The 21421-nt window shown below is 40.6% G+C and overlaps 1 protein-coding gene and 1 pseudogene across 1 annotated transcript in view; one reads left to right on the top strand and one right to left on the bottom strand.

The window, feature by feature from the left end:
- The window catches only part of MRPL48 (mitochondrial ribosomal protein L48), a 72221-nt gene that overhangs the window by 40903 nt on the left and 9897 nt on the right, over positions 1 to 21421 (bottom strand). Inside the window, exons 2-4 of the mRNA XM_022593778.3 lie at positions 17878 to 18072; positions 7759 to 7811; positions 6721 to 6758 (exon numbers count right to left, since the gene is read on the bottom strand). Coding sequence (XP_022449486.2) covers positions 6721 to 6758; positions 7759 to 7811; positions 17878 to 18072 — 286 coding nt within the window. The remainder of the gene's footprint in view (positions 1 to 6720; positions 6759 to 7758; positions 7812 to 17877; positions 18073 to 21421) is intronic.
- Positions 3122 to 5902, top strand: LOC149748737 (large ribosomal subunit protein eL13 pseudogene; annotated as a pseudogene).

Below are 21421 nucleotides of genomic sequence, written 5' to 3'. Positions count from 1 at the left end.
TGATTTGGCTCTGGCGGCTACCCACTTTTTCCAAAATCTCTTTTCAAACTTCTTTCAATTTAGAATTTCTAATTACACTGAACTATTTGGACTTGAATGTACCATGTTTTTTTTTAAAAATAAATTTATTTATTTTTGGCTGTGTTGGGTTTGCATTGCTGCGTGTGGGCTTTCTCTAGTTGCAGCGAGCGGGAGCTACTCTTCGTTTTGTGATGCGCGGGCTTCATTGCGGTGGCTTCTCTTGTTGCGGAGCATGAGCTCTAGGCACGCGGGCTTCAACAGTTGTAGCATGCAGCCTCAGTAGTTGTGGCTCGCGGGCTCTAGAGCGCAGGCTCAGTAGTTGTGGTGCACGGGCGTAATTGCTCTGCGGCATGTGGGATCTTCCCAGACCAGGGCTCGAACCGCATCCCCTGCATTGCCAGGCGGATTCTTAACCACTGAGCCACCAGGGAAGTCCTGAATGTACCATGTTTTGATGACTCCACCTTTTTGCTCATGCTATAATAAGAAGAGTCTGAGTTCCCTTCATTTAACCTCTTTAGACCTCTTTATATATTTACTTCTACCTCTCCATGTATGTTTAAATCAGTAAGAAAAAGATGGTTACTACAATGAGGCCCATCCCTTAGAGAGAGCAGCTGGGATGGTACCCAGGGCCCACAGAGAGTATGATGTGTAAAGGTAGGAACAGGACACTGCTTCCTACTCTTCTTTTCCGAACACCATTATAATTCAATTTTGAAATTTCTGACTTTAAAGAAATCTCAAAGACACATGAAAAATGCCAACAAAGCTGTGTCCTTTCAAAGAGAATTACTTTGGCATGCTGATATTGGTGAGTTACCCTGGGTCTTGGAGCCTTCTAGGCACTGAGATTCCACAATTGAAATGGGCAAAGGAAAGGATAAATGGCCAGTAAACGTATGAAAATATGTTCAACCAACTAGTAATCAAAGACATGCAAATTACAAATACAAGGGATGGCATTTTTTAACTTATTAATATTAACAAATATTAAAAAAATAACAATGTTGATGAGTGTATAGAAAGGGATTCTTAAATACCAAAAAACTATAAAATGCTACAATCTTTCCAAAGAGCAATTTGGCAATACACATCAATAGCTTTAAAAATGTGCATTTTGGGACTTCCCTGGTGGCACAGTGGTTAAGAATCCGCCTGCCAATGCAGGGGACATGGGCTCGATCCCTGGTCCGGGAAGATCCCACATGCTGTGGAGCAACTAAGCCCGCACGCTGCAACTACTGAGCCCACGTGCCACAACTACTGAGCCTGTGTGCTGCAACTACTGAAGCTTGCATACCTAGAGCCCGTGCTCGGCAACAAGAGAAGCCACCACAATCAGAAGCTCACGCACCGCAACAAAGAGTAGCCCCCGCTCGCCACAACTAGAGAAAGCCTACGTGCAGCAACAAAGACCCAGTGCAGCCAAAAAAAAAAATTAAAATGTGCATTTCCTTTGACCCAACAATTAGACTTTTAGAAATATATCCTATGTAAATAATCATAGAAGGGCAGAAATACTAATGTACAAGGATGTTTATCGTAGTGTTGTTTACATTGCAAGATTTTGGAGACAACTTAAATTTCTCCAAATAGGAAGCTGTTTGAGTAAATTGTTACTGTCCCTACCTCTCTTTTCAAAAGGATCTTTTATTCAATTGGACTTTTTTCAACAGCATTTAACATGCCCCATTTAATCCAGTTTCAAAAGCAAAATAAAACAAAAAACTACCTCGGAATCAGATACTAAAATATACCTCAAAACTACAGTAACCAGTAGTATTAAAACAGCTTGGTACTGGTATCAAATATACAGACAGATCTATAAAACAATACTAAGTTACAATACAGTAGTTCTAGATCCATATGGAAACTTAGTATATGATAAGGTGACATTCTCAAATCTATGGGGAAAAGATGGATGTTCCAATAAATGTTAAAACAACTGGCTATGGGAGTTCCCTGGCGGTGCAGTGGTTAAGAATCCGCCTGCTAATCCAGGGGACATGGGTTCGAGCCCTGGTTGGGGAAGATCCCACATGCCGCAGAGCACCTAAGCCCGTGCGCCACAACTACTGAACCTGCGCTCTACAGCCCGCGAGCCACAACTACTGAGCCCACGTGCCACAACTACTAAAGCCCGGGTGCCTAGTGCCCGTGCTCCGCAACAAAGAGAAGCCACGGCAATGAGAAGCCCACGCACTGCAACGAAGAGTAGCCCCCGCATGCCGCAACTAGAGAAAACCCACGCACAGCAACAAAGACCCAACGCAGCCAAAAATAAATTAATTAATTAAATAAATTTTAAAAAAGAACTTTCATTAAAAAAAAGGAACTATATAAAAAGTTCTTACAAATCAAAAATGAAAAAGCAAACAATTCAAAAGAAAAATGGGCAAAAAATATGTGCAGGCAGTTCACAAGAAATACAAATGGCCAAAAAAATATGAAAAGATGACAAACTTTCTCAAAAAATGCAAATTAAAATGAGACATAATTTTCACCAGCAAAAAAGTAAGATGTTTTGTAAAACCAGTTTGGGCCAGAAAATAGAAATGTAAATTAATACAACTTCTCTGAAGGGCAATCTGACAATACTTACCAAAATTTTCAACTGACAACCCATTGACTCAGCAATTTCAATTCCAGGAATTTAACAAATGTACAGAACAAGTTTATAAAGATGTATAGAAACAGTTGTTGCAGCATTTTTTGAAATAACAAAAACTAAAAACAAGCTAAATGTCCAGCATTAGAACATATATTTTAATATACGCATAAAACTTTCCTGAAAAATATACAAGAAACTGCGATCGACGCATACCACTGAGGATTGAGACTAGGTGGGTAATAGAAAAAAATTCAATCTTTCATCATACATCCTTTTGTCAATTTATATTTATTTTTACCATTTGCATGCTTTTATAATTTTTAACAGTTGATAATTTTAATATATTTTTAAAACCTTCCTCGAAATACATACCAGTTCAAAATGAACTTTTTCTCTGGTTATGGGATAAGGGATGATACCAAGAGTAGGGAATAAATGGGTCTTGACTATAATCCTTATTTTTAATATACAAGAAAAAAACTTTTTATATCTTTCAAAATTAAAAGTATAATTAAGAGAAAAATAACCATCAAAAAAAGTCTTTCCTTAATCCCACATCCCTCTCCAGCTCCTGCCAATTCTCTCTCCTCCCATTCAAAGACAAACTTCTTAAACGTACTGTCTGTAATAGCTTTCTCTAACTCCTGAACTCCCATTCACCTGTCAATGCAGTTGATTTCCACAACAGACCTCACCACACCTACACAGATACTACTCTCCCTAAGGTCACCTCTATGTTGTCGAAACCAAGGAACATCGTTAGTTCATGTCTTTCGCGATCCCCTCTCAGCAGCACACAGCTGAAACTGTAACGTGATTAACCATTCTTTCCTTCCTGAAACACTCTCCTTTTGGCTGCCATGAAACTATACTAACCTGGTCTTCTCCTACCACGTTGGCCTCCCTTTTCAAGCTCATTAGCCATATCTTGCACCCTCTACCCAATTTTTTAATGTTGGAGTTCCTCAGGGCCTGATCCTTGGGCCTCTTCTCTACTTGTTCTCCTCAGGTAGTCTCATTCATTCCCAAGACTTCAATTAAAATCAACAATATGATGACTTCCAAATTCACAGTTTCATCCCAGACCTATATTTTGAGCTCAAGATCAGTGTCTCCAATGGACTACTTAGTATATCTTCCTCACAAGTACTCCAACTCAACATGTTCAAAACCAGACTCAGATTCTTACCCTACAAGTTGTTCCATTTAAGGCAGTATATTCAAAATTATTATGTAGATATTTGTTTATTTATTATAGTAGAAACATGTTCACCATAGATTAAGTAGAAAAAAAAGATTATGAAGCATTATATATAATTTGTTCCCATTACTGCAAGACAAAAAAATACACACACACACACACACACACACGCACATGCACACGCACACACAGAAAGAGAGAAAGAAATGCCTAGAAAAAGACCTGGTAGGATATACTCCAGAATGTTAAGCAATAATCTCTGGATGGTAGGATTACAAGTGATTTTTATTTTCTTAGCTTCTTCATGTGTGTATTGTGTGTGTGTTTATTTTCCATATTCTCTAAAATGGCTGCTTTTCACTTTTATGATCAGATTTTCTTAGGTTTTTTTTTTCCTCTCCTGATAGGATGCAATATGAAGTACAGAGCATCAGTTATTAAGTTTTCTTGGTAAAATTGTGTAACTTGAATCTAGAAAAGCTTTTAGATGTAACTTCTAGTTTGTAGGAAAGGAACAGAACATATTATAAAATACCGCACAGAAACAATCAAATTAAAAAGGGAGGAAATTTTATGTCAAATGGTCTAGCCTAATCAAAAAGCAACTGTTGTAGAAATAAAATAGTGAAAGCTCTGTTCTGCATTAAAGGTGACATCATAGCAAAATGCAAAGCATGAACCATCATTGGCTCTTGGTCATAAACAACCCCATAAAAGACTTTTGGGGGACAACTGGGGAAATGGATAGAGTATTAGATGACATTGGGGCATTATTATTAATTTTCTTCAGGGAGATAATGCTATTGTGGTTCTTTAATAGAATGTAGAGAATATCCTTGTTTCTAGAAATGCATGCTTAAGTATTCAGGGGTGAAGTATCATAACATCTGATCAAGAAAACTAACGTGGGGGCTTCCCTGGTGGCACAGTGGTTGGGAGTCCGCCTGCCGATGCAGGGGACGCGGGTTCGTGACCCGGTACGGGAGGATCCCACATGCCGCGGAGCGGCTGGGCCCGTGAGCCATGGCCGCTGAGCCTGCGCGTCCGGAGCCTTTTCTCCGCAATGGGAGAGGCCACGACAGTGAGAGGCCCACGTACCGCAAAAAAAAAAAAAAAAGAAAGAAAGCTAACGTGGGTGCGTGCGCCCTCGGGCCACTGCGCCCGGGCCCTAACTCCCTCTCCGTCCTCCCTGCTCCCAGGCCAGTCGGCCGCAGCCATGGCGCCCAGCCGTAATGATATGATCCTGAAGCCCCACTTCCACAAGAACTGGCAGCGGCGCATAGCCACGTGGTTCAACCAGCCGGCGCGCAAGATCCGCAGGAAGACCTCAGCCCCCAAGAAGGGAGACAGCTCTGCTGCAAAGCTCAAATTGGCCACCCAGCTGACCGGACCAGTCATTCCCATACGGAACATCTACAAGAAGGAGAAGGCTGGAGTTATCACAGAGGAGGAGAAGAACTTCAAGGCCTTCGCCAGTCTCTGCATGGCCCGCGCCAATGCCCGGCACTTTGGCATCTGGGCAAAAAGGGCCAAGGAAGCTGCAGAACAGGATGTTGAAAAGAAAAAATAAAGTGCTGTTGGCAACTTGTTATTAAAAAAAAAAAAAAAAAGCTAACATGACAAAATGTTAACAACAGTTGAACCTAAGTAATGGGTACAGAAGTGTTCATTATATTACTCTTTTGGGAAAAAATTATTTCTTATAACACTGTAAGGTTCCAAATGGCAAGGATTATATCATCTTAATTTTGTACCCCCAGCACCTAAAACACAGCCTGGTCCTATAAATGTTTGTTGAGAGAATGAATAAATAAAAAGAAGCACATATTTTGAGAAGCTGGGCTTTAGGCCTGGTAGAAGTGGTGATTCTCTACACATTGACACCATCTTCTGAAATAATTAATGGATGTAAAACTTCTTATGCACTGCATGGCACATACTAGGCACTCAGTAAATGTTAGTTCCCTTCCTTGCTCCCATTCTTTTATTTCTGTTACTTTTTTTTTTTTTTGGCCACACCACACGGCTTGCAGGATCTTAGTTCCCTGACCAGGGATCAAACCCGTGCCCCCTACAGTGGAAGTGCGGAGTCCTAACCACTGGACCACCAGGGAATTCCCTGTTTCTGATACTCTTCAGTCAAAAAACAGATGTCATTACTATCCAATGGCTGCTTTGAAATGTGTCACATAATAGACAAAGAAAAATTGGCAAATAATAGGGTTGAAACAGATTGAAATTCATTGAGTTGACCAGATTGAATGAACATTCATTTTGGATAAAATACTGGAAGAAAAGCCTTAGCCTGGTAGATAATGGACATGAAAGACAGGTCTGAAATAGTAGCAATAATAATAATAATAATAACTTTTTTTTTTAATATTTATTTGGCTGTGTTGGGTCTTAGTTGTGGCATGTGGGATCACTTTTTAGTTGTGGCATGTGGGATCTAGTTCCCTGACCAGGGATCGAACGTGGGCCCGCTGCATTGGGAGTGTGGAGTCTTAGCCGCTGGACCATCAGGGAAGTCCCAATACTAACTTTTTTTGAGCACTTCATATGTTTTAGCTCACTGAATCTTCAAATAATTCACTGTAGTTTGTACTATAATTCTCATTTTTTAAAGTGAGGAAACCAAGCTATGAGAGGTACTTAAAAGTCACAGAATAGTATGTGGTAGAGTTGGAATCCAAACTTACTACACAACTCTTGCTCTTAAACCACTACTTTATGTTCTTGCCCTTTGTCCTGTTCCACGTGAGGGGTAGGATTTGGTCCCAGGCACTCTTCTCAAAGATATGTTAGGCATCTTTTTAGACAAAATTATTAGAGTGTTAGAGGGTCACTTAAAGCAGGAAGACTACATCAGGAAATAACTGTTTACCTGCAGAACAGATGGGATTCTCTCCTGAGGTTCTGAACCTAAAAAGAGGAAGAAAGTATGTTGAATACAATTAGATACCCACATCTATTTGCAAAGCTACCAAAACTTGTATGCTCCTCATTAAGGATATATCAATGCTACATATTTCCTTATTTCCTCCTTCTCTTCTTTCCATAAACATTATTAAGTACTTACTATGGGTCAATCTGTTAGGTCCTGAGGATGTAAAAGTAAGTAAAATGTCTATCTATGGTCTAGTTGGGAGAGAGATATGTAAACAGATGCGAGCCACAATACAGTGCTGATCCAGAACAAAATCATGTACAAGATTTCGTGGAATACAAAGGAAAGCATGCTCATGAGGGGTGAAACTATTTGAAATGAGGTTTTAAAAATTAAGAACTATTCTCGATTATTTAACCCCACAGGAAAAGCATTCTAGGCAGAGGTATGAAAGTAGTATATCTGGGGAACAGCAAGCAGGTGGATGTGAGTGGCACTTAGGCAGCAAGGAAGGGGGCAGGGTAAAAGGTAATCAGGGGTCAGGTTATGAAAACCTCAAACACTGTGCTAAGGAGTTTTGTCTGTACTTTGTGTGGGCAGTGGGAAGCTCCTGGCAGTTTAATCACAAAAGTGATTTGATCAAGTTTAAGTTTTAGAAAGTTAACCCTGGCAATAGGTGAGCAATGAATAGGAAGACATGAAACTGAGGGAAGAGGACCAGTGAAGTCGTTCTTGCAATAGCCTTGCATTATTCGAACATATTTCAAAAGCAAGGCTGACAGGATTTATTTAAGAATTAGATGTAGAGTGAGAGAAACAACAGTGTCAAGGATGATTCCAAGGATTTTGTCCTGAGCAACTAGATGAATGGAGTTGTCATTTACTGAGAATGGGGAAGGAGTAAGTTTGCAGGGGAGTTAATGCTTGAGATGCTTAGTAAACATGTAAGTGGAGATGATGAAAGAAGAATGCTGTGTGAACCATCTAGTGGAATGCAAATATTAACTATATTTTTACTGTTATTAATATCCTTACCTCAAGAGGGAAAAGGCTTGCTTAAAAATGGTGTCATTCCTCAGACACAGCGCCTACAGCAAAATAGCCATGTTAGAACAATTGTAAGCATTCACAGATCTCCAAGTACCTCTTCACAAAGAGGCTAGAAACCCACAGTACTCAAAACAAAATGGAACCAAAGTCTCTTGTCTAGCAAAGAAACTGCCCTACAGTTAATACCAAACATGCAGGCAAACCAAGGCCATCTTCTTTCCTATTCTACCCACTAGAGAAAATGCTCAAAAAACAGAAGCCCAACCCCCCTGCACTACTTGGATTGCTTTTTTTTCACCCTATTTCCCCTTTCTAATTTGATTTTTTTTACTTTTTTTAAATACTTATTTATTTATTCATTTTCTTGGCTGCATCAAGTCTTAGTTACAGCATGTGGGATCTTTCATTGCAGCATGCGGACTTCTCTCTAGTTGTGGCATGCAGGTTTTCTCTCTCTAGTTGTGGCACACAGGCTCCAGGGTGCATGGGCTCTGTAGTTTGTGGCACATGAGCTCAGTAGTTGTGGCGCGTGGGCTTAGTTGCCCCACAGCACATGGGATCTTAGTTCCCCGACAAGGGATCGAACCTGCGTCCCCTACATTGGAAGGTGGATTCTTTACCACTGGACAACAGGGAAGTCCCTAATTTATATTTTCTAATATCAATCAACAACTATTATGTATGTGTCAAGCACAGTTGCCATGCAAGGGACTTTCTGAGCTCTTCCCTAATTCTCAAAACACTGCAAGGCAATTTTACAGGTGAGGCAACTGAGGCCCATAGAATTTATATTCCAAGAAATTATAGCTAATAAGTGGCTAAGAGGACTGTTTTACTCCAAAGACTATGCCTCTATTACACCACACTCTCTTAATAATAATAATAATAATAATAATATAGCAACATGAACAAAACAATAATAATGAGAGGAGGCAGTTTCAGTGGCAGCTTCCCCCACTCTTCAATCTTACCCCCAACAACCCAGTTATTTTAATCTCACTCTGCCCTGCTGGCACCCACTCAAAAGATCACTGCTATAGGTTTACTAAGAGAGTGCTTAACATAGAGGAGTTCTTTTTATAAAGTAACTAGATAATAAATAATAAATGCCCTTAGGGTCCCATAACACAAAGAGAAAATCCTGTCCACTATGAGGAACAATTTCAGTTCCTTCAACATTTATGTCTTAAAAGCCTATTATGTGTAAAAGCCTTCAGAAACAAAGGAAAGTCTGAGAAACTGTCATAGACAAGAGGAGCCTAAGCAGACATGATGACTAAATATAATATACTGGATGGGATCCTACCTAGACCAGAAAAAGGACACTGGATTTTAAAAAATGAAAGAAATATGAATAAAGTATGGACTTAATAATAATATGTCAATATCAGTTCATTAATTATGAAAAATGTACCATACTAATGTAAGATAATAACAGGGAAAACTGGATATGAAGTATATGGGAACTCTTTGTACTATCTTTGCAACTTTTCTGTAATTCTAAAACTGTTCTAAATTTTATTTTTTTAAAGCCTATCATGGGGACTTCCCTGGTGGTCCAGTGGGTAGGACTCTGCGCTCCCAGTGCAGGGGGCCTGGGTCGATCCCTGGCTCGGGAACTAGATCCTGCATGCATGCCGCATCTAAGAGTTCGCATGGCGCAACTAAGAGTCCACATAACACAACTAGGAAGGCTGCATGCCACAACTAAGAAGCCTGCATGCCACAACTAAGAGCCCGCATGCTGCAACTAAGACCCGGCGCAGCCAAAATAAGTAAATAAATAAATAAATATTTTTTTAAATTAAGAAAAAAAAGCCTGGGCTTCCCTGGTGGTGCAGTGGTTAAGAATCCGCCTGCCAATGCACAGGACACGGGTTCGATCCCAGGTCCAGGAAGATCCCACATGCCGCGGAGCAACTAAGCCCGTGCACCACAACTACCGAGCCTGCGCTCTACAGTCTGCGAGCTACAACCACTAAGCCCGCACACCACAACTACTGAAGCCCGCGTGCTCTAGAGCCCATGCGCTGCAACTACTGAGCCCATGTGCTTAGAGCCTGTGCTCCACAACAAGAGAAGTCACCACAACGAGAAGCACGCGCACTGCAACAAAGAGTAGCCCCCACTCGCCGCAACTAGAGAAAGCCCACGCGCAGCAACGAAGACCCAACGACGCCAAAAATAAAGTTTTAAGAAATAAAAATAAAATTTTTAAAAAGCCTATTATGTGTCAACTACTGTGATGAATATGAAAGGGACTGTAAAAACAAAATATAACAACATGAATGAACTTGGAAACATTATGCTAAATAAAAGAAGCTAGTCACAAAGGGCCAATATTGTATGACTCCATTTATATGAAATAGCCAGAACAGGAAAATCTATAGAGAAAGAAAGGCTAGTGGTTGCCTAGGGCTGGGGGGGTCTGGGGAGCTGGGGATGACAACTCAGGGATATGGGTTTTTTTTCTGGGGTGATGAACATGTTCTAAAATTGATCGTAGTGATGGTTGCACAACTCTATAGATATTAAAAGCCATTGAATTGTATACTTTAAATGGACAAATTGTATGATATATGACTTATACCTCAATAAAGCTGTTTAAAAAATGTAAGCACAACCCCTGTCTTATAGGAATTTGAATGGCTGAAGATATGAATACACATTTGTATTAAACAGCTAAGCAATACCACAGTATTATATGATTACGTCAAAATAGGTGGCACAAACAACAAGCACCTCTGGCAGGGAATCCAGGTGTTGATGGCCAGGAGAAGTTCTTAGCTTTTGGGGTGTTACAGATCAGATATTGCTGATAATCTGCCCCAAATCATGAACCTTCTCCCCAGACAAATAAATATAGACACGAATATACAAAAGTTTGCATACTTAGCACAGGGAACTATATTCTTATAATAACCTATAATGGAAAAGAATATGAAAAAGAATCTATATATATAATATGTGTATATATACATATATATATAACTGAATCACTTTGCTGTACACCTGAAACACTGTAAGTCAACTCTACTTCAATTTTTTTAAATGTAGCAGGTGGGGACTTCCCTGGTGGTCCAGTGGTTAAGACCCCACGCTCCCAATGCAAGGGGCACGGGTTCGATCCCTGGTCAGGGAACTAAGATCCCGCATGCCGCATGGCGTGGCCCCCCCCAAAAAATTAAAATGTAGTATGTAGAATCAAATAAATTAAGTAAGTAAGGGGGGAAAAAAGTTTGCATACTACTTCAAGAGATTCACTGAAACTCTTAACATCACCCATAGGCCACTATGCTAAACCAAGAGATCCTCAAGGGCAAGAGTCATATCATCTTCCTGTTGTTTTAGTAAATAAATAAATGATTAGGAAGAAGTGAATGAGTGACAATCATTGCTACCATTTATTACCACCCACATCTAGTTTGTTGAGCACCTACCATGTGTCTAAATCATAATTCCATTACAGGATAAATATTATTATCCCATTTTACAGTTGGGGAAACTGAGATTAAGTAATTTACCCAAAGTCAAACAGCTACTATCAGAACTAGCATAGGATCTTAGGTTTCTCTGACTCCAAAGCCTATAATTTTTCCACTATTCTACACCCTCTCTCCCATAAATGAATGTGTTAGTGTTTAGGAATTTAGGGGGGAAAATGATCAAATTTAGGAAAAGTCTCCCAGAGAATGTGAGGTCATGAAGATTGGGAAGGATATGAATAACAGAAAGAAGGACAAAGTATGTAGACAATCCTAAAAATGACAATTAAATCAGATACTAAAAGACTTTGTAAACATGTGTACAATATGCTTAACCTTTTATTGGCCAGCATAAAAGACAGAGCAGGCAACTGGGAGCCCCAGGACACAGGAGCTCTGGCTGGCTCTGCCCCCACTGGTCACCATACTAGTGATTGGCTAGTAATTTTCCCCTCTCTGGACTTAGAACAGATGACTCTAACGTCCCTCCAGGTGCAAGATCTATCAACCACGACAAACAGAATAGAAATCAGAGTGAACAGAATGTATTCTTAAATGGGTCACTTCATACAGAAGAGGTATTGGATGGGAAGAAAGATCTAGATGAGACTGATTTTTCCTCACTTTAATTGTTCAGATTTCTCAGTCTCCACAATAGCTATGGATTTAATTATCTAAAAGCCAAACCTTTTTAAGGGTTGACAACTGTCTGGAAGACATTCAAACTGTGGTGTGAAATCTCCCTTTCAGCTCTGAGAAATGTGCTTCCTCTCCCCTGCAATGTTCGGCATCATTTATCAGGACAAAAGTAATCTATTTTGGGACTGTATCCACAAATACTCTCTCCCCGCAGTCAGCAAATGAAGAGCAGCTCCAGCTCCGGACCAAATGGAAGAGAAGGCCAGTGACTCTACTGAATGAATGAATGAAGACAGAGCTGTTGCAGTGGGTTACAAAAATACTTGTCCCATGAGCTCGGGAGTCAGGAACCAGAAAAGGACTACACAGCTACTTAAGAACTGAAGTCACGGGGCAAAATCTATGGTGTGTGAGTAACTTCAGACACCAGAGCCCTGGGGTGGATGGTGACAGAAGTGGGTAAGAGGCCCATGAGGCAAGCAACTGTCTTATGAATATTAACAGAATATATTTGTATATTAACAAATATTATTTAAAATAGCATTGTTACTATCACTTATTGAGTACATCCTTTGTACTAAGCACTTTGCTCAATCTTTACACCAATCCTCTAATAGAGGCATTGAAATAATTGCCTCTATTTATAAAGGAAAAAACAGAGGCTTAGGTAAATTGCCTAAAGTTATAGGTTTGGTAAGAGGTGCCAAGAATTCAAACCAAATCTGACTCTAAAACCCATGTTTTCCATTCTGCCATACTACCTCTCAAAAGAACAATACCAATTTAATAGAAGTGAAATTCATATAATAATGATAATAATAATAGCCTAAATAATCCTACCATTTGTTGAGAACCTGCTTTATGCCAAATATCATTTGCATTAACCCTCACAACCATTCTGTGAAGTAGATATTTCTACCCCCATTTTACTGTAAGGAAACCAAAGCTCAGAAATGTTAATTAATATGTCTGATGCACACAGCTAATAAGTGGTATTCAAGCTGACCTTTTCCTAAATTCTTACGAAATTGATTGTTTGTAATTTTTTCTTTGGCCATTCTCTTCTGAATGTGTTTAATATGGTGACTATCAAAGCCCGCCTTTGCACTGAGTCTTTACGGCAGTTAGAAACACAGGTTATAGATTCACACAGACCTGGGTTTGAATATCAGCTCCTCCATGTTACTAGCTGTATGATCTTTCGCAAGTCACTTAAGAAATACTTGGGGCTTCCCTGGTGGCGCAGAGGTTGAGAGTCCGCCTGCCGATACAGGAGATACGGGTTCGTGCCGCGGTCCGGGAAGATCCCACATGCCGCAGAGCGGCTGGGCCCGTGAGCCATGGCCGCTGAGCCTGCGCGACCGGAGCCTGTGCTCCGCAACAGGAGAGGCCACAACGTACCTTTTCGCGTACCGCGAAAAAAAAAAAAAAAGAAATACTTGGCCTCACATACTATATCATTTCATTTATATGAAATGACCAGAACAGACAAATCCATAGAGACATAAAGTAGATGAGTGGTTACCAGGCGGTGGGCAGAGGGGGGAATTGAGGAGTAAATGCTTATGGGTACAACGTTTCTTTTTAGAGTGATGAAAATGTTCTGAAATTAGTGATGATGGCTGAACAACTTTATGAATATACTAAAAACCACTAAATTATCCACTTTAAAAGGGTAAATATCATGGTACGTGAATTATATCTCGATTTTAAAAAGAAAGAGAGAGAGATTGAGAGGAAGGGAGGAAGAAAGGAATATCTGGCCTCACACCATATTGCTGGATGGCACTTCTAGGCCACAGCTGAGCTCTGTTAAGCCCAATTCCCTACCTTCCTCCAGGACTAAAATGTTTCAAAACAACTGTGGTCACTGAAATGTAAGCCCAATCCCCTACCATCTCCCCAACTCTCATCCCCATACTTCTCCTCACACTCTCCCTTGATACAAGCTCCCTTGCTTCTCTCCCTTCCAATTTCCTCTGGGCCCTCTGGAACTCCAAACGTGTTCTCATTTCAGGGCCTTCGCACATGCTCTCCCAGTCTAAATTCTATTATTCTTTAAGTCTTAGTCGTGTAACATCGTCAAGAAAACTTTCTTGACTGCTCAGACTTACTTGAATTCTGCTGTTATACACACCATATAGCACACAGAATCTTTTTTTTTTTTTGAGGCATTTATCACAATTAGTTAAGTAATTATACTGTTTTTATTTAAGTATAGTTGATTTACAATATTGTGCTAGTTTCAGGTATACAGCAAAAGGTAGTTATATGTTTAATTAGTCTATTTTGCTGGAAATATAAGCTCCTTGAAGACAGGAACTACTACATCCCAGCATCTAGCATACTCTCTGGCACATAGCAAGTGCTCAATAAATATTTGCTGATCAAATTAGTAAATCTCTCCAAACCTCACTTCCTTATCTCTAAACAGATTATAAAGCAACTCATATAGTAAGAACCTGCTGTATAAAAAAATAAGTTAAATAAATAAAAAAAAACAACTCATAGAGTTGTTGATACTATTAAATTAGATATTATATGAAAAGGACTTAGCAAGTGCAAGGCACATTGTTAACGGTCAAATTGGGAGCAGTGGTGATTGTTCATTTCCTCATTTATTAAACAATATGTACTTTAGTATGTGACAAGTGCTGAAGATAAAACCATGAACAAAATAGAGAAATGTCCCTGTCCTCCAGAACTTACAGTCTAGTAGTGACCAGGAAATAGCCAACTTCTTGACCATTTTGCTGGGCTTTTGGACTCCCTGCCCTGCTAGGCCCTCTGAAATTTCTGCCCTCCTGTTTCATATCTTCTTATGTCCTCCTAATTCATGTCTGTTGATTTGTCATTTTTTTCAATCCTCACTGCTATTTGTTCATATGAACTCTGCTCCATGTTAGCCTTCAGTGTTTCATTTGAAAACATCTTACTATGTGATCAGTCCCCAAGGTTGCTCCCTCTGGGCTGGTAAGGCTAGCATATCTTTTGTGATCACCACCCCTCCCCTAATCATATCCTTGTGGTTCAAGGGTATGGTAATCCCCGAAAAGAATGGTAATCTGAGGGTGAGTGACATCCAGACCTGAGCTTGACACTCCAACACCATCCATTTTCTCTGCAAAGTAACTCAGCAGGTGAGTCACTACCAATTCCCTGTGCATGTTGACTTCCACAGGCACCATCCTTCCATCTTGATCAAATAATATGTTTTCTGAAGTCTGATGACTATCAGCATTAGTGTGTTAATTGGATCAACGCTGCTTTACTACTTCTGTTAACCTAAAGAGGTATGTGATCCCACCCAGTTTTATTCCACTAAAGCTGAGCTTCTCACTCATCTAAAATTTGAGATGATTTCTTAGGGTCCCAGGCACTGAGCTAAGAGTTTGAAGTTCTAGTCCCAGCTCTACTGTGTACTTACCACATAATGTCAACATTTTTTCATTCATTTATTCATTCAATATTTATCAGGTCAAGTACACTGTAGGCTGCATATATACAGACATGAAGAAAATACAGTTGCCTACCCTCAATCTTTCTTTTTTCTTTAATTTTTTATTTTATTTTATTTTTATTTATTTATTTTTGGTTGCATTGGGTCTTCGTTGCTGCATGCAGGCTTTCTCTAGTTGCGGCAAGTGGGGGCTATTCTTTGTTGTGGTGCGTGGGTTTCTCATTGTGGTGGCTTCTCTTGTTGCAAAGGATGGGCTCTAGGAGCACAGGCTTCAGTAGTTGTGGCATGTGGGCTCAGTAGTTGTGGCTCGCAGGCTCTAGAGCGCAGGCTCAGTAGTTGTGGCGCACGGGCTTAGCTGATCCACGGCATGTGGGATCTTCCTGGAGCAGGGCTCGAACCCGTGTCCCCTGGATTGGCAGGCGGATTCTAACTACTGGGCCACCAGGGAAGTCCCTACCTTCAATCTTGCTAATGAGGAAAGTAGATGTGAAAATTATTTATTACACTGAAATGAGATCGGTATAATGGGCTGCACAGGTCACAAAGAAGGGAAGGACTGACAACTGGGAAGGTCAAGGAAGGTTTTCATTCCTCATTTCACATATGAGAGAAACCAAGATTATTATCAAATTAGGGAGATGCAAAATACTCAGAAGAGGAAAGGCAGTGGGGTTTTAGGAGGGGTAGAAAATCTAGGCTCCAGTTCAGCACTACCACAAAAGAGACTGTTGACCTATAAGCAAGGCATTCGTTCATTCAGGCATTTGGTAAAGCATTTGAGAAACTATTATGTATCAGACACTGCACCAGTAGCTTCCACCTCCTTATCTCTTGTGTCTGCCAGGATTATCTCATATCATGAAGCTCAAATAAAATTATGGAAATGAAAGCAGTTTATTAACTATAGAATAATATCAATATTCCTATTTGTATAGTCCTTCACACTTAGAAAATACTCTTACATTATCTTCTATAATCTTTACAACAATTCCATATGATGGGCACCATTATCTGCATTTACAGATAAGAAACTGAAGCACAGCGAGGTCAAAAACCTGCCTAAGGTCACACAGCTAGCAAGAGATAGAACACAGGTCTGATGCAAATGCCATGTGTTTTCCTTATAAATGTAAAGCATTAACTAACACTTCCAGACAGGCTGAGACAAGGATGGTCACAGGACTGCATATGATTAGATGCCAAAAGATAATACCAGCTAAGAGTTCAAAAAATAAACAAGCACTTTGGCTGGAATGGTCTGAAAGCTTTTAAGGAAAAGATGAGACCTGAGCTGGGCCTTGAACCATGGAGCATTTGGATAGGTGGTGAAAAAGGTGAGGGCATTCCAAGTGAGAAACCTCCACAAGAACAAAGATTAGGAATTCAGCATTTGGTAAATAAAGAAGAGACTACCTGGCCAAAGCAATAGGGCAGAACGGAAGAGTGAAGTCAGTAACAAAGGAGTCTGGAAGGGAACAGTGGCATCAGACCCAGATGGGCCCTATATGCCCTTGTATCTTTAGGTGATAGCCTATGACAGATTTCCATGGGCTCTTCAGGAGTACAGAATGGCCAAAAACAGTATTCCCTGAACAATGATCCCTCCTTTCAGCATTCCTCAGAATCAAGGCTCTTAGAGCAGGAGCATGGAGCCACCAATCTGACCATCTTTAACAGTTAAATTTTAAAACTTTGATTTTTTTTCTATTATCTTTTCACCAGATCTAGTTAAATTCTCACAATTTGGCTAAAGTGAACAACAGAGAGTTACTTCATTAAGGATGAAGTGAGGTTTGGGACCTTAAGGAAACAAACCTAGAGACATTCAGGGGCTGCCCCAAAGTTAGGACCAGTAGATCCATGAGCAGCAATGATCATGCTGTGTATCATGGAGTACAGTCTCCAAATTAATGCCTTGAATAAAATTTTAACATGAATTGCTAAAAAAAAAAAAAGTCATTATTCTAAGCAGCATGGTACAACTGAAAAAGCACAGCTGAAATCTGTTAAGAGAACAAGGGAAAGTCAAGGAATGCTTTACGTGGTTCACACGGTTTTACTGCAGTCACGTAACTAAGATTTTGTAAGTAAAAATGTTTTTTTATTATTACCCTTCCCTTGTCACCAAGTAGCCTCACATCCCAATCTGTTCAGCGAGTCAAAACGGTATTCTTAGAAAAAAATCTGGAAGCTGATGACCTAAAGCAAAAATAAAATGACCTGCTCAAGGTCGTACATATTATTTGGATCTATTCCGCTGTGATTCCCATTGCGGGGCTCCGGCCAATGCGAGGCGAGGGTAGCGCGAAGTGGGGCGTGGCGCGCGGGTTAACGCCCCGGGAGCAGACGACTAAGCGCAACCCTTTGACAAGGCGCCGCACGTGCTTCTGGGAAGAGCCTTGTTCTCTCCCAAGTCTCTTACCCGGATGTCTGCAGCAGCGTAAAAGCCCCGCGGCCACCTCGCAGCTCAGCTCTTTTCACCACCTCCCCCGCGCCCAGCGTGCGTGGAACCTACGTTACCTTTCCCAGAGCTCCATTCATCCTTTGCTGCTGCGCGGCCTGTAACTGTGCCAGCTGAAGATCGGCCCAAGAAGCCGCGACCGCTGGGCGTCCGAAAACACTGACGGAACGGCCTCGATCCGGTCCGGTAACAATATCCGACCGAGACTCACTCAACTCCCGCAGCACCTTGGTTCCGGCAGCTTCTGAGAGGGTCTAGAAATCGCCCACTACAGCTCAAGTGTCACCATCACTGCGAATTCTCCGGGCAGAATTAATTGCCATCTCTGTGTTGCCCCAATACTTTACACACAATTCTGCTATTTCATCTGCCATACTATATATTAATTATTTGTTACTTTCTCTTTCCTGTGTTTGATTGCGAGTTCCTCAGGGACTGAAATTCTGCCTGATTAATTCATTCCAGCGTCTAGCACTGGACGTGGAGATCTGACTTCTAACCTCTATTTAAAAGCTGAGTGACCCTAAGTGAGCCTTTCTGACATTCAGTTGCCTCATAATAATTGATAATAACTATTTTTTATTGAGTGACCACTATGTACAGTGCATTATGCTCAGAGCATCACTTTACTCCTCATAACAAGCCTGTTAGTGAGATATTATCACTGGATTTTACATGTAAGTATATTGCAGGAGGTTAAGAGACTTGTCTAGGGCCAACCGACCGAGACAGAGCTGAGTTTCAAACTGTCTCATTTATACAAAGTGCTTTCCCTCTGACATACCCCTTCTCACATGAGATAATGTCACAGCACACATTCATTTACTTATTTTACACACATCAACCATTTACTTAGCGTGACTTTGTGCCAATCCTTTGAACCTTGGGAAGACAGAGATGAATATTTACATGGTCCCTGCCCTTAAGTGGCTCATAGAGGATTGCATCGAACTAAAAGTTTTTCTGTGCAGCAAAGGAAACAATCAGCGAGTGAAGGGACAACCTATGGAATGGTAGAAAATGTTTGCAAATCATTCATCTGATAAGGAGTTAATATCTAAAATATATAAGGAACTCAACTTGATAGCAAGAAAACAACCTGATTTAAAATTTGGCAAAGGATCTAAACAGACATTTCTCAGAAGACATACAAATGGTCAATAGGTATATGAAGAGACGCTCAACATCACCAATCATCAGGGAAATGCAAATCATAACCACAAAATATCATCTCACACCTGTTAGAATGGCGATTATCAAAAAGACAGAAGATAACAAGTGCTGGTGAGGATGTGGAGAAAAGGGAATCCTTGCACACTGCTGGTGGGAATGTAAATTTATACAGCCACTATCAAAAACAGTATAAACAGTATATGTATAATGGAATATTACAACAGCATTTAAAAAGAAGGAAATCCTACCATTTGTGACAACATGGATGAACGTGGAGGACATGATGCTAAATGAAACAGGCACAGAAGGACAAATACTCCACGATCTCACCTATGTGGAACGTAAAATAGTCAAACTCATAGAAGCAGAGTACGGAATGGTGGTTACCAGGGGTTGGGGCAGTGGGGGTGAAGGGGAGAGATGAGGAGATGTTAGTCAAAGGTACAAATGTCCAGTTATGCAGGATAAATAAATCTAGAGATCTAATGTACTGCATGATTATAGTTAATAACACCATACTGAATACTGGAAATAGGCTAAGAGAGTAGATTTCAGGTGCTCTCATCACGCAAAAAGCTAACTACGTGAGGAAATGGTATATTAACTAGCTTGACTGTAGTAATCATTTCACTAGGTATATGTATATCAAATCATCATATTTTACACTTTAAATATATACAATTTTTAAGTGGCTCATAGAGATTAGTAAGGAGGCCAAGTTGTAAACAATTATAAAGCAATGAGGAATTCCAGTTACAGAGATATATATATAAACTCTGTATGAAGGGAGTGCGTGGTTACAAAGTCAACATCAAGTGAAATAACAAATATGCAGTTATTTTTATTGTTGCTGTTATTATTGCTGCTGCTACTGTTTTTGTTATTAGTTTTGTACTTAGCAAGGAAAAAGGTGTAAAAACTGGTAAATATGAATAGGTCTTCAGTAACAGGGAGTTTCCTTTGTTGTCAGAAACCCTGCCAAGGTACCTTGTCCTATTGCTTTATCAATCCTTCCTATGATGAAATTCCAAGGAGCTACAAAGGGCTGTGTAGGTAAATCTACGTCCCCCAAAGGTAGCCCTTAACCCCTGTGGAGAAGAGTTGCTAAGAGACCACCTAAAGGGACAAATTCACAGTTAAATGATGGACTGAGCATAATGCATTGCACATAGCGGCCACTCAAATAAAAAATTGTTATTATCGGGCTTCCCTGGTGGCGCAGTGGTTGAGAGTCCGCCTGCCGATGCAGGGAACACGAGTTCGTGCCCCGGTCCGGGAAGATCCCACATGCTGCGGAGTGGCTAGGCCCGTGAGCCATAGCTGCTGAGCCTGCGCGTCCAGAGCCTGTGCTCCGCAACAGAGAGGCCACAACAGTGAGAGACCCGCATACCGCAAAAAAAAAAAAAAAGTTATTATAAAACATTGGCTATATTCCATGTGCTGTACAATATATCCTTGAAGCTTATTTATTTTACACATAGTAGTTTGTACCTCTTAATCCCCTGCTTCTATTTTGTCTCTCCTCCCTTTCCGCTCCCCATAGTTTTTTCTCTATATCTGTGAGTCTGTTTCTGTTTTGTTATATTCATTAGTTTGTTTTATTTTTTGTATTCCACATATAAGTGATTACATACAGTATTTGTCTTTCTCTGTCTGACTTACTTCACTAAGCACAGTACCCTCCAGGTCCATCCATGTTGTTGCAAATGGCAAATTTTCATTATTTTGGGGACTTTCCTAGTGCAGGAAAGTTAAGAATCTGCCTGCCAATGCAGGGAACATGGGTTCGTGCCCCAGTCCGGGAAGATCCCACATGCCGCGGAGGGGCTGGGCCCGTGAGCCATGGCCGCTGAGCCTGCGCGTTCGGAGCCTGTGCTCCGCAACGGGAGAGGCCACAGCAGTGAGAGGCCCGCGTAATGCAAAAAAATAAAAAAATTTTTTAAAATAGTTATTATCAATTTTTATGAGGCAATTGAATGTTGGAAAATTCACTTAGGGTCAGTCAGCTTTTACATCGAGGTTAGAAGTCGGATCTACACATCTTGTGCCAGATGCTGGAATGAATTAATCAGACAGGATGTCAGTCCTTGAGGAACTCACAATCAAACATGGGAAAGAGAAAGTAACAAATAATTAATACATAGTATGGCAGATGAAATAGCAGAATTGTGTGTAAAGTATTGGGGGCAGCACAGAGATGGCAATTCATTCTTCCTGGGGAAATAGCAGACAAGTCATAGCTCCACCACAGGTTATTGTCTGCATGGGTATCTAAAAGCTGTTGGGATTTTTAGAAGTGAATTTTTTTAAAAAATTAATTAACTTATTTATTTTTGGCTGCGTTGGGTCTTCATTGCTTGCTGTGCGCGGGCTTTCTCTAGTTGCGGCGAGCGGGGGCTACTCTTCGCTGCGGTGTGCAGACTTCTCATT

Source organism: Delphinapterus leucas, chromosome 7, assembly GCF_059928025.1.
Source record: "Delphinapterus leucas isolate spDelLeu-1000000601 "Yukka" chromosome 7, BTC_Dleu_Yukka2, whole genome shotgun sequence".
NCBI classification, from domain to species: domain Eukaryota; kingdom Metazoa; phylum Chordata; class Mammalia; order Artiodactyla; family Monodontidae; genus Delphinapterus; species Delphinapterus leucas.
This window is presented reverse-complemented; position numbering and strand designations above follow the sequence as displayed.